At 48.3% G+C, this 12320-nt stretch overlaps 2 protein-coding genes across 4 annotated transcripts; both read left to right on the top strand.

Moving 5' to 3' along the window:
- The first annotated feature begins 219 nt into the window (after positions 1-219).
- On the top strand, positions 220-4750 carry LOC105187789 (odorant receptor 4). 3 transcript variants are annotated; one of them, XM_025308246.1, is made up of 6 exons: positions 222-698; positions 1534-1882; positions 2780-3016; positions 3709-3822; positions 4192-4342; positions 4532-4750. In XM_025308246.1, the coding sequence occupies exons 1-6, from the start codon at positions 442-444 to the stop codon at positions 4624-4626; spliced, it is 1203 nt and encodes a 400-aa protein (XP_025164031.1). In that variant the 5' UTR covers positions 222-441; the 3' UTR covers positions 4627-4750. The 3 variants fall into 3 exon arrangements, with proteins under 3 accessions (XP_025164030.1, XP_025164031.1, XP_011147104.2); XM_011148802.3 differs by having other exon boundaries at positions 224-698; positions 4187-4342; XM_025308245.1 differs by having other exon boundaries at positions 220-698; positions 4192-4750.
- Positions 4751-4877: 127 nt separating this feature from the next.
- On the top strand, positions 4878-9176 carry LOC105187783 (odorant receptor 4-like). The gene is made up of 6 exons (XM_011148788.3): positions 4878-5833; positions 6797-7142; positions 7620-7856; positions 8231-8344; positions 8489-8644; positions 8861-9176. The coding sequence occupies exons 1-6, from the start codon at positions 5574-5576 to the stop codon at positions 8909-8911; spliced, it is 1164 nt and encodes a 387-aa protein (XP_011147090.2). The 5' UTR covers positions 4878-5573; the 3' UTR covers positions 8912-9176.
- Positions 9177-12320: the final 3144 nt, after the last annotated feature.

Raw genomic sequence — 12320 nt, 5'->3', positions numbered from 1 at the left:
CGTCGTCGCGTCTACGTCTACGCGCATATTTTTCTTTGCATATTTAAGCTATGCAATCGACGAACGCACGAGCGGGCTTGTTACATCAGTGTGTCTGAACAACATAGAGATCTTACGTATTCCCTTTTATCTCTCACAAAGTTCCTTTCGCAAGAAAACGCGAACGCACTTTCGAATGAACTACCCGATGATTACGCTCATTGCGGTAAAAATATTTAATGAGCGGTGGCGATTGGTCGATCCATCGTCCAAGAGTCTACGCGCTGTTCGATGACCCTTCATGACGCTCGCCCAGTCATCGCGTGAATACCTCGTGATATACATCGCCCTGTCGCCTGGAAGTACAATCCATTCGGCGACGTCGCGCATCGCTCTCGCTCGGCCCCGAGAGTGCTCGCCTCATTATAAGTTCTCTGATACGCTCACTTGGACACGAGACTCATGACTCGCGAGAGCACGATCAGTCGCGCGGTGGAGATGCTGCTGCCTCTGTACGGCGTCTGGCCGGGCAGATGGTGCGTGGTGATCTTCAGGGTGTTTTGGGTCGTCTCGGTGATGTTCATCATATTCTGCCATTATCGTTATTTCGTCTCACACGCGAGTATCAAGAATTTCTTCGACTTGGTGGATTGCCTGAGCAGCTTCTTGGCGCACGTGAAAGTGATAATGAAGTTCATCATGTTCTGGATCAATGAGCGGTGAGTGGAGGGATATTGCGAACAGTCACAGTCGCGTCTTGGGCTCGCAGTGTGACGACAGCCGATGATTTTCATAGGTATTTTGGACTATTCAGACGCGATGGTGACGCACGATACCGTTGTGGTGGGTCGTTTCAAATTGTCGCGGGAAGTCATGTAATGCGATATTCGCGATTGCAACACGGGCGATATGCCTGTGACATTCCCGTTCGTGATCCGGAATACAACGATCTTCTATTATTTTACAGTGAACTCATCAATTTAGCGAGCTAAAGAGCTATCTCTGATCACGCCGTTTTATAGTACGTCATACATACGAAAAAAATTCCTAACAGCGAGCCGTGATTCTGAAAGTCACTGGAAATTCAGCATTCGTTCCCTCTCTGCGTAAACAACAAAATAATTATAAGCAATTATCGGATCGTGTCATCCAAGTTATCGCGTCGGTATTGCGGATAATCGCGGAGTGTATTCTTAATTGTATAAAGTTAACAAAAAAAGGTCTTTCGTCTGTAGGTCACTTCTATCGATACGATTAATTGGGCCGTGATTAACGGGAGCGAACGCCAAGATCAATCGCGCTCGGCAGTTACGCAGCCCCGGCAGTTCACCATTGCAATTACCGTCTTATGCGCGCTCGATTCTTTCCCGCGCGGTCGCTCGGAAAAGCCGAGCCAACAATCAGAAACGTGATATCTCGTTTTCCAAGCAGAAAGGAAAATATGTATAACCGTAGAGATACGGCGCCTTACGACGCGAAAATCCAAATCTCCCCCCCCCCTCCCCCGTGAGCGCGCGCGGACGAGCATGATCGACGAAATGCAATCGTCCATAGAAAACTGATGGAAATGTTGGCGCTGATGACGGACGATTGGAGAGATCGTGCGAACAAGAACGACGGCGGCATGAGCGTGATGGTGTCCAAGGCGAAAACGTCCGATCGCATCACCAACGCGATAATGATCATTCACATCTTAGGGGTCATGATGTATTCCATCGGGATAATCATCGCCGACGCGGACATCACGGACGAAACGATCGAGGCGCCTTACATAAACAAATTGGATTTTCCCTTCCGGATCGACACGCAATCGATGTACAGATTCGTGCTGATCGTCGAGTGCATACACATGCTAGTAATCAACATGGGAGCCGGCATCGCAAACGCCATACTCTTATCTCTGGTGAGTCCCGCAATCGCACACGGAGGGAAACGAGCGGAACGAGCGTGAAAATGAAAGCGAATCGAAGGCGCGTCTCGGCCGAGGGGGGAAAGGGGGGGCGGGTGACAGAATTTCTGCGTGGGAAAAGAATGCGTCGGTTCGTTGTCCCTCACAGAGTTCGACCAACCGTTTGTTTCTCCGTGCGCAATAAATAATACATTGATCCTCATTTATCGCAAAACTCGACACCGGCGGTTGATAATGATGTATAAGATATGAATAAATGTAACTCGAGACACTCCTGTATCTCTCTTTCGCCACGTTCCATCGGCTCTCCGTTGATCGCGCAAGCGACTTTTCAAATGCAATTAATTGTGCTTCGCACGTAATTGAATGAAACGCGGTAATATCATAGCAGTCATTACCGGTGGACGGTGAACGTTCCGGGCATTCAACGTGTTAAGTTATCGGAGGTGCGCAAAAATGGCCAAGTTAGAGCCCACGGATACTGTCGTCGTGCAGAGATAAAACTTGCCGCATTATTGCACTATTGCACTGCGAATTTAAAAATCCAAATTTCTCATCGTCTCGCACTTTTTCGTGCGTGTTGCTCAATTATCGTGATGTGATCAAAGTTTGTCGTTAGATAATATCAAAACGCATGACAAAAGCACGTTTGCCAGGATTACCAGTCACGAGAGATCGAAAGCACCATCGCATCCGCGAAGTTAATCGACAAAGTACTTGTACTTTGTACTTTGCTAGTACAATTTTTGCAAAACGCACATTCGCCGAACACTTTTGCCGCTCGGATACAAACCGCCCCGGCGGCCCGCACCGTCTGATCATTTATCTGCGCGGTCGTGAGGAGATTTCGTGTAAAAATATTCAGCTGAAATCGGATTTACGCGCCCTCAGACTCTGCACGTCGGCGGCCAAATAGATATTCTGCAACGCCAGCTGTCGGAGCTGGAGGTTGCGGATCTCGAGAGCGGGCTGCGATCGATCGTCGGTACCGCGAGCGAAATCATTCGGAAGCATCACAGAATCATCTACTTCTCGGAGAACATCGAGATTCTCTACACGTATATCGCCTTGGTTCTATTCGCGTCCAACATCATAATGATCTGCTCGCTCGGATTTCTCATCGTAACCGTGAGTGCAAAACAGATAAACGTTACACTAATAGCACAGTATATACAGTAGCGACACTCTCTGTCGGCACCTTTGATGTTAGCGTCTCCAAAAATGAATTGCATATGTTGCATATGCAATCTTGTTACCTAACCAATAGCAAGCAAGATCTACTTGAGACTACAAATGCTTTGAACGCTAAAAGGAAGGCTATTATACGGTGTTCAAAGCATTTGCAATTCAATTTGCAGTTCAACATTTAATGAATCGTACTCTATATAATTTAATAAAAATTTAAAAAAAATATATATATATAGAGAGAGAGAGAGAGAGAAAGGAAAAGATAGAGAGAGAGAAAGAGAGAGAGAGAGAGAGAGAGAGAGAGAGCGAGAGAGAGAGAGAAAGAGAGAGCAGAAATTGAAATTAACAATTGTGACAGAAAGATGGTCTGCACTTTTTAGCTGCACCGCTGAACTAAGAGTAATAATAATAAGTTAGAGCGAGACATATAGTATATTTTTTCTGCGAGAAAGTGAGATAAAAAAAGATGTCTGTAACGTTATTGGTTAGGTAACACAGCTGCGCATGTGCAGTTCATATTTGGAGACGCGAAATTTGGAGAGGGTCGTTACTGTGTATACTGTGCTAATAGACCTATTCTATCGAGTCGATTGCTCCGAGAGCTTTCCGGACGCTCGGCTAATTTTTTTTAGGCGATTGGTACGCCCGACGCCAAGAAGCAGATCATAAGGTCTCTCATGTTTTACACGTTGACGAACCTCGAGGCGTTCATATTCTGCTTCGCCGGAGAATATCTGAACAACAAGGTCAGTGACGGGGACATCGCGGACGAGAATGAAAAATTCACGATGGACGATCGAATATTTACGTATACATTGTACAGAGTCGGCTGATCAAAGGTCGTAGTCACTTCTCTTCGACGAGTCTCGCAACGGATTTCGCATCCAACAGGAAAATGGATCCCTCGACAATTACCGAAAAACAAATTCTACCGTGAAAACTCCCGTGGGAACTCTCACGGAACGCGCTGTCGGAAAGTCATTGGCGAAAAAAATCCTTGATCAGTCGACTGGGTCGGAGAGGAAAATGCAAGAAGATCAATAATAACATTAATAACATAATAACATAATAACATTAATAAAATCACGCCTGCCGTTTTCACCCCCGTAGAGCAGAGCAGTCGGCTTCGCAGCGTACAATTGCGCGTGGTACAATCTGAAGCCCAAGGAAAGCCGCATCCTATTGTTCATAATCCTGAGGTCGCAGAGGCAATTAACGCTCACGGCTGGCAAGATGATAGATCTCACCCTGGAATCCTTCGCAAGTGTAAGATTCACGCTGAACAATGCGATAAGTGCGAGACAATTGCTCTAATGAACACTCCGCGGGACACACACATACACACACACACGCGCGCGCGCGCGATTAACGATTTCTCGTCGCCAGACAGAAAAAGACTTCTGCGTCGATTCCCGAAGCACTTTGATCGAAAAACATGTTGACTCGTTCTTACAGATCATGAACGCATCGGGATCGTACCTGTCGGTGTTGCTGGCGATGCAATGAACGTCGCTCGGCGTCCGGCTTGGCGACTTTCGATCGAAGTTTAGTCGTGATACGTGAGGTATACCGGAGCGGATATGTAAATATACCTTCACTAGTTACACAGACACAGGCACACATTTGTAACAGCGCTTATTTCTCGCTGAAATATAACTCGCGAGGCAAATGTGATATTCACGGAATAATTCGCTGGACAACATTGCAAACCGCCGCAAAATCGCCCGGAGCGTTCACTCGAGAGCTGAAACGGCCGCGATACTGCGATTTTCTATAGAAAAGTCGCGACACAGAGAGCGAAAGAAAACAGGAGACAAAAGAAAGAAAGAAAAGTCGCAGATCTCTTCTCTCGGATACGGTTCGAGCGAAGAGCGAAAACGCCGCACACGCAGAGAAGGGGGAGGAGGGGCAATGTGACCGCCGAAGCTCGCGCGGCTCGCTCTTCTCTGTTATTTATCCCCCTCCGTCGGGCGCGTTGCACCCTCTAAATTTCAAAACGTCGAGCGCGAGCTCGACAAACGCGATTGGACATACACACGCACGTTGTTCGTGTCACGCGTGTCGTTGCATATTTCAAGCGAACGATTGTCCATCGCGACCATCAACCCCCTTTTGCCGCTGGGACGGAGAGATAAAGTCACCTGTCCTCTCTTCTTCTCATTAAAATTGCCTGAACTCGCTGCGCCGCGCGGCGGATGTAGTCGCGGTCTGCACGTATCACGATGAAAAAATATTTAATGCGCGGCTCCAATTGGTCGGCAGGAGTCGCCGCGAGGCGAGACGCAGTCTCGTCGCAGTAATGGCTCTTTAGCATCGTTCGCGCAGTCTCGTCGCGATTACTTCACAATTCACTTCGAAAGCTGATATACACGTCGGGATTTGCATATTCGCGGGGTGAAGATTTCGCGCCTCTTCGCTTCGCTCCGCTCCGCCGAGGGTGTTGGTCGCTCGCGTGCGCTCGCTCGGTTAGACGAGCCGGGACGCGAGGCAGACGGAAATGATGATTCGCAGGAGCACGATTAATCGCACGATAGAGTTTATGTTCACTCTGTTCGGCATCTGGCCGGGCGCCTCGTGCGTACTGTTGCGCAGAGCCTTCTGGATCGTGACGATCGTAATTGTGCAATACTGTCATTACCGGTACCTGCTCACGCACTTCTACTCCGACGATCTCTTCAATCTGATGGACTGTCTGAGCAGTCTGCTGGCGTACGCGAAGGTGATGAGCAAGCTCGTTATGTTTTGGTTGAATCAGCGGTAAGTAACGCGCCCTCGCAGCGCTTGAGCGACGGTATACAATAATTATCTTACGACCAAGCGCTGTATAAATGATTCTCCTGGCGAAGGCGAACCGACGCACAGTGGGAACAAATAGAAATTTACTGTTCAAAAGTCGCTAGAGACCACAATTTTGTAGCAATCGGGATGCGTTTTTTTTTTTTAATTAAACGTTAATCAATGTAGAAGAAAACTGTCGAGCTCGATTTTTGAAAACATTCTTTTAAATTTTGCAGTATTAAAAAGATAATTTGTAAGAAATTATCAAGTTTTGCGAGCCTCTGTTACAAATGGAAAAACTTTCCATCTTTCCGCTGCGTAGTACAGTGTAAGGTTTTCAGCATCGCTGATTACGAATGTGATATAAAAATCAGAATTTGGCAGTTAACAATTGCTAATCTCCTGTCAACATAAACAAAATCGTTGTTTTAACACAGCATTGCACGTTGCAATAGAGTATACAAACCGTTCAACACAAATGTGAGGTCTGTTACGAGAAATATGATAAAAATATGTTGTTGATAAATTGTTCCCACTGTGCGACGGCCTGTTTGTTTCGTTTATTTAATTGCGTTGACTAATTAAACCGCGCACGGCGATCTCCGGTTACGTTTAATAATTATGTAGCATATGTTCGCGCACGCGACGCGTCGCTCTTCCGGAAAACGAAGAAAAACGTGGCAGACGAGAGAGTGAAAGAGAAAGAGAGAGAGAGAGAGAGAGAGAGAGAGAGAGAGAGAGAGAGAGAGAGTGAGAGAGAGTGAGAGAGAGAGAGGGGGGGAGGAGAGAGGGAGGAAGGTGGAGAAGATGGTCCGAAATTCCTCTTATGGTCGACGTCGCATCCCCGGCGTTTTCCGAAGACGAGAAACAACCTCCCCGGGAGACACCGAATGAGCTTCCTCGTCGGGCGGCTGGATTACTGACGCGTCCGATCATCCGCAGAAAATTCGTCGAGACGTTGGTGATGGTAGCGGAGGACTGGGACGGGAACGCTAACGACGAGCTCGGCATGCGCGAGACGATGTGCAAGGCGAAATTATCGGATCGCATCACCAACGCGATCATCACTCTGCACACGTTGAGCGCTATCGCGTATAGCACCCGCGCCATCCTCGCCGACGTCGATATCAACGATCGCACGACCGAGCCGCTCTACGTTCACAAAGTGGAGATCCCTTTCAACGTGAACACGCAACGAATGTACAAGACGATCCTGACCGCGCAGTTCGTGTACGTCGTGATGGGCAGTTGGGCGGCTGGTGCTGTCAACTCGTTGCTTTTAACTCTGGTAAGACGCGAAGTACAAGATGCGGAGGGGAGGGGAGGAGACTCTCGGTGTAACATCGGGGTACTTAATTTCACTTTTCGACGGTCAATCCTTTAGTTCTCGGACTTGATTTCAGTTTCGAAATTTTTCGGACAGTTTCAGTTAATTGCGAGAGAATTTTCACGTGGCTTCCATTCCTTCCTCGAGGTCGAGGATCTCCGAAGGATAAAGAGAAAATTGACTTTATTTCTGATGGGATGGAAGATATTGTATAAAGATAAATGGAATAAAAGTCATTCTTAACGTTTTATCACATTAACGTGTAATGTGCTGAAACGAAATCACTGTCTTTGTGTCTTCAAATCCCTCGATTGAAGATCCACAGAGGCTCAAGCTTCACCTCTGTATCTAATCATGCTTGTGCGCCTGCCCTTCTTATTGAATTCCTTCCTCCTTTTTTCTTTCCCGGGGAAATCCCGGCATGTTTCTTACTTTCAGATTTTACATATAGGCGGCCAAATGGACATTGTGACGTGCTGGCTGATGAACCTCGCGTCCCAAGAGACTGGGAAAAAGCGCGAATCAAACGTCGTGAGAACGGGCGAGATCGTCGAGAAGCACCAGAGGATCATCAACTTATCGGAGAATGTGGAGAACCTGTACACGCATATCGCGTTGCTGCAGTTCGCGTCGAACACAATAATGATTTGCTCGCTGGCATTTCTCATCGTGAGCGTGAGTAGAGAATCGGCGATTGAGACATCGCCTATTCGATGAGACGAGTTGTCGCGCCGTTTATCGCGCCCATAGGCTCACTCTGAAACTTTTAACGACAACGTCGTTATCGTTATACTGTGGTCGCGCGGATGCAACGCACGTTAGAGAAGATACGCGACGTGCGCGACAACGCGACGATAACGACATTGCCGTTGGGAGTCGCAGGACGAGTCTAACGCGATCCTATTCATGGCGCACGTTAATTATACTCTTTCAACTCCACGTCCCGTTTTCCTTGCGCGAGCGTTGCCGTTGCTTCAACGTTGAGGCAACCGCTCGCGCGATTACGCGGACGCGCTAATGAGCTTCCACGCGCCGGTTTGATGTTGCAGGCGATCGGCACCCCCGACGCGGTAGAACAGATAATGAGATCTCTTTTATTCTACGCCATAACGAATCTCGAAGCGTTCGTGTTCTGCTTCGCCGGGGAATATTTGAGGAACAAGGTTAGATGATGTGATTATGAGGATTACGTGAGAGTCCCGGCGCGAAACGCGGACGCGATGCGCTTGCGCTCCGCGGTAACGGAGGGAACATTGCGAGACGCACTGTCGATGATAAAAATCTCCTCACAATTTCCGCCCTCGCAGAGCAAGGCGGTCGGGGTTGCGGCTTACAATTGCGCCTGGTACAACCTGAAGCCCGAAGACAGCCGGCCGTTGCTGTTCGTGATACTGAGATCGCAGAAGCGACTGGCGCTCACCGTGGGGAAAATGACGGAGCTCTCCTTAGAATACTTCGCAAGCGTAAGGGTTGCGCGCGTGGGCGCGTCTGAAATCATTTCGCACTGCGATCGTACGCATAATGTCGCGCTCGAAGATTCGTCGCTACGGTAACGTAGCGTTCACGAGTCCAAACTTCTTCGAAGGCCTCAAGCTTCGACGCTAATATTCAACGCGCACTTTCGTTCGTTGCGGCTCCGTGAGTAGTTATCTTTGACACAAACAGCAACATTATTGTAGATCATGAACGCCTCTGGATCGTACTTGTCGGTGATGTTGGCGATGCAGTGAACGCCACGTGCACGTCGTCGATCTCTCGTCAGTTCTCTCTCGTCAAGCACGCAGCAAGCAACGCGTAAATCACTCGTTAGGAAGGATGCATGGCAACACAGTCTCTTATTTCAGACACGTTCCCTCGGATAAGGATTATTTGCGGCATGAGTTGAGCGTTAAGTGAAGCGTTAAGTGAGTTCGCAACGTATTAAATTGTGAGCCGAGAGACCGAGATTTGTTTTCATAGTGAAAATTAGGTAAAATATATTCGCGCGGGAGGAATATTGCTAAAATAAATATATATATAAATAAATATATATATATATATATAAATATATATATGTATATAAATATTTCATCCATACCGCAATTACAGCAATTAAGGATATCGAAAGAGAACCTCCGGGTACCCGGAGTCCTCAACTGCATTCTGCTTCTTAGAAATATTCCCAATGACTTTTTGAAATCGAATTTAGTTCGGTCCAAAGAACCGGAAATTCCCCGTTACCTTTTCGACTCGTCCATTGTCACGTTAATTCGATTTCTTTTCTCCGTCGAAGAAATTCGACAGAACATTGAATTCCCGGAGATTATCGGATAATACGCGGCCAGTAGCCGCAAACTCCAGTACCTGATACGTATTACTCGAGTACCCTGGTGTGGAAACTAGCCGGTGATTGTATCGATTATAACACTGTCATGTTGTTAACACCGCGTTGAATCATTTCGTGCCACGTACGCAATTTAAATTTTGTAATAAACAATTCGCTCTTACATTCATGAACAGGTCCCTGGCGCTTGCCGGTCTCATCAACTCCTCCCACAGCGCGAATACACCCTCGACTATCGCGCACACAGGGACGCGTGCAGAGATGCGTTTTGGCGCTGACGCACGCGATTCCACCGTCCGTTTCTTCAAACATTTCCACCCTCTTGCCCCGCGCCTCTTTCCCGAAGATCTGCCCGAGCGCGATTTAATGTCGGATATAACATCGGCCGCGTGATACCTACGTCGTGTTGCGCGACGCTCAAAAAAGGAGGAAATAATTATACTGACTCCTTCTTTGCTTGCGGCCGAGGAAGCGGCGGAGGAACGTCAAGCATGTAATCCATCCATCGCGATAAAAATATTCAACCAACAGCTCCAATTGGCCGTTCGTGCGGAAGTACACCTGGTCTCGCGATATCTCGCGACCTCCCAGTCTTCGCGTGCACGCACGCTCACGCACCGTCGACCCTTTGCCAGCGCGATTGCGTTCAGCAAGAACGCGCACCTCTCCTCTAAAGTTTTCCCGCGAGCGTATTTTTTCTACATTGATGTGCCGCGGTGTTGCGCGCACTCACGTGCTCGACGAGAGAGCTTCACGATGACGACTCGCAGAAGCGCGATTAGTCGCGCGACGAAGTTCATGCTCGCTATGTACGCGGCCGGATGCGACATGCATCACGTTCTGCCGAGTAAGTGTTTTCGAGCGTCGCGATAACGATCACCCAGTTGCTCCATTGCTTCTTAACATATCTCCATTAAGCGACATGTTCGACTTGTGGTGGATAGCTTCAGCAGCTTCGCAGGATACGCGAAACTGGATACACCAAATTCGTCGTCTCCTGGCTGAATCTACGGTGAGTGATGTAACATCGAGTGTGTGTGTGTGTGTGTATGTGTGTGTGTGTGTATGTGTGCGCACGATAAATTGTATAAATTCTGCCGATTTGGCAATCTTTTTCCGTAGGACACATATTCTACCCGTCGACATATTTCCGCTTGGAAAACACTCTGTTTGTATCGTAATACTTGTCGGGTGTTCGATTGGCGAACGTAAAATCGATCGACGCTTCGTCGAGAGGGAGCTATCTGAGCCGGGAAAATATTTGTTAACCGTGGTAAATTTAATGTTCAAATTTGACGCTAATTACACCCGGCACGATGAGTTCCGCGGTGGGCGAAACGTGCGCGCGCGATTGCGCGCGGAATATTCAGCAAAGTCTTGAAAATCACGACTGTGGGAACGCCCGGGGGACGAGTGGCGGCAACGGCGACGTCGAGTCGCATCAGCAACACGATCATCATCCGCCACACGTTCGCTGGTTTACGGCGTCGGCGTCGACCTGATCGACGTCGACATCACTGACCGCGCCACCGAAATACCTCAATCACGTCCTCAAAATGGGACTTCCATTCGACATACACACGCAGCGCGCCTGCAGACTGACGCGCTGATCACCGAGCTGATGTACGTCCTCATAAGCGCCTCAGCAATTGTTTTTCCGAACGCTCGTAACCGCGCGGTAAATGCGCGCAAATGAGCGAGCAATCGACGCGAACGCTGCGTGCCGGTGTAGGTGAAATTAATGGCGGAGGAAACGGGGGAAAAAACCGTGAATTTCGAAAAGAATCGCGGGAGCGAATGAGGCTCGTGGTAGCGGCAAACGCGTTAAATCGATAGGCGCCCGTCTCGTCGAATGCGCTAATTAAGCGTTGTTTGCTAATTAAACGTCTATCAAATTCGTCGCTGCAAAGGATATTCCTTAATTTACCAGCTGAACGTCAGTCTCTGGCGACTTATTTTCCTTTTTAAACTCTACGCGCATGGATGGCCGAATAGACATGCTGCGTTGCTGGATTGCTGCCGGAGTCTCGTGATCTGGTCCAGAAGAAGGTGAGCGAACGCGCGTCCTTCGTCAGCACGCTCATCCGCAAGATCGTCTGGAAGGTCGGAAGGATCGTCAGAAAATCATTCATTTCTCCGAAAACACCGAAAACATCGAGTGCTGTCACTCTGGTGCACTCTTTGGGTTGAACGTGCTGATGATTTGCTTATCAGGATTTCCATTTCATAATGGTGAGTATAAAGCGTGCAAACGTTCAATAATACGGGCAGAAGTATGCGGTGTAATTAATGTTGGATTATTTAATTGCTACGCGGTCGACCGTGTTTCTGATATCGTTTGAGCGCGTTCGTTTGCGTCCGATTGATTGCATTAATATTATGTTAATTTCTCTATGCTGCACGCGCGTGAGGAAGAGATAACGCACCGAGGTAAAGATAGCTGCGCGCGATTTAACGATTCAACGGACGCTGCGAGATGCGTTCCGTTTTCGCGTTTCGCTCCGTTATGGCCGCTCGGCAGCTTTGATGCGACGGACAAGATAGCGAGATCACTCGCGTATTACCGCGTGACGAATCTGCAAGCGTTCGTGTTCTGCTACGTCCGGGAGTTTCTGATCGACAAGGTCAGCGGCGAGCAGTGAGATTATAACAAGATGATGGACAAGCGATAAGAGTAATATGAGAAATTTCCTGGAGAATAAGACTTTCGCGAAGAATCCCCGTCACTCTTCATCTTTACCCTCGCACAGCAAAGCGATCGGATCGGCTGCTTGTGACACCGCCCGGGACGACATGTAACCGAAACACTGTCATAT

The sequence above is a fragment of the Harpegnathos saltator genome, unplaced genomic scaffold (assembly GCF_003227715.2).
Source record: "Harpegnathos saltator strain DR-91 unplaced genomic scaffold, Hsal_v8.6 scaffold144, whole genome shotgun sequence".
Lineage (NCBI taxonomy): Eukaryota > Metazoa > Arthropoda > Insecta > Hymenoptera > Formicidae > Harpegnathos > Harpegnathos saltator.
Note: the sequence above shows the minus strand (reverse complement) of the source record. Positions and strands in the feature narration are given on the sequence as shown.

What these genes read in the sequence shown, in the direction of transcription:
- LOC105187789 (XM_025308245.1), top strand. Translation starts at nt 442, where the DNA reads ATGACTCGCGAGAGCACGATCAGTCGCGCGGTGGAGATGCTGCTGCCT. An exon ending in ATGTTCTGGATCAATGAGCG is followed by an intron (nt 699 to 1,533) that starts GTGAGTGGAGGG and finishes AATCGTCCATAG; the next exon opens with AAAACTGATGGAAATGTTGG. An exon ending in GAGAATATCTGAACAACAAG is followed by an intron (nt 3,823 to 4,191) that starts GTCAGTGACGGG and finishes CCCGTAGAGCAG; the next exon opens with AGCAGTCGGCTTCGCAGCGT.
- LOC105187783 (XM_011148788.3), top strand. Translation starts at nt 5,574, where the DNA reads ATGATGATTCGCAGGAGCACGATTAATCGCACGATAGAGTTTATGTTC. An exon ending in GGGAATATTTGAGGAACAAG is followed by an intron (nt 8,345 to 8,488) that starts GTTAGATGATGT and finishes CCGCCCTCGCAG; the next exon opens with AGCAAGGCGGTCGGGGTTGC. An exon ending in CCTTAGAATACTTCGCAAGC is followed by an intron (nt 8,645 to 8,860) that starts GTAAGGGTTGCG and finishes ACATTATTGTAG; the next exon opens with ATCATGAACGCCTCTGGATC.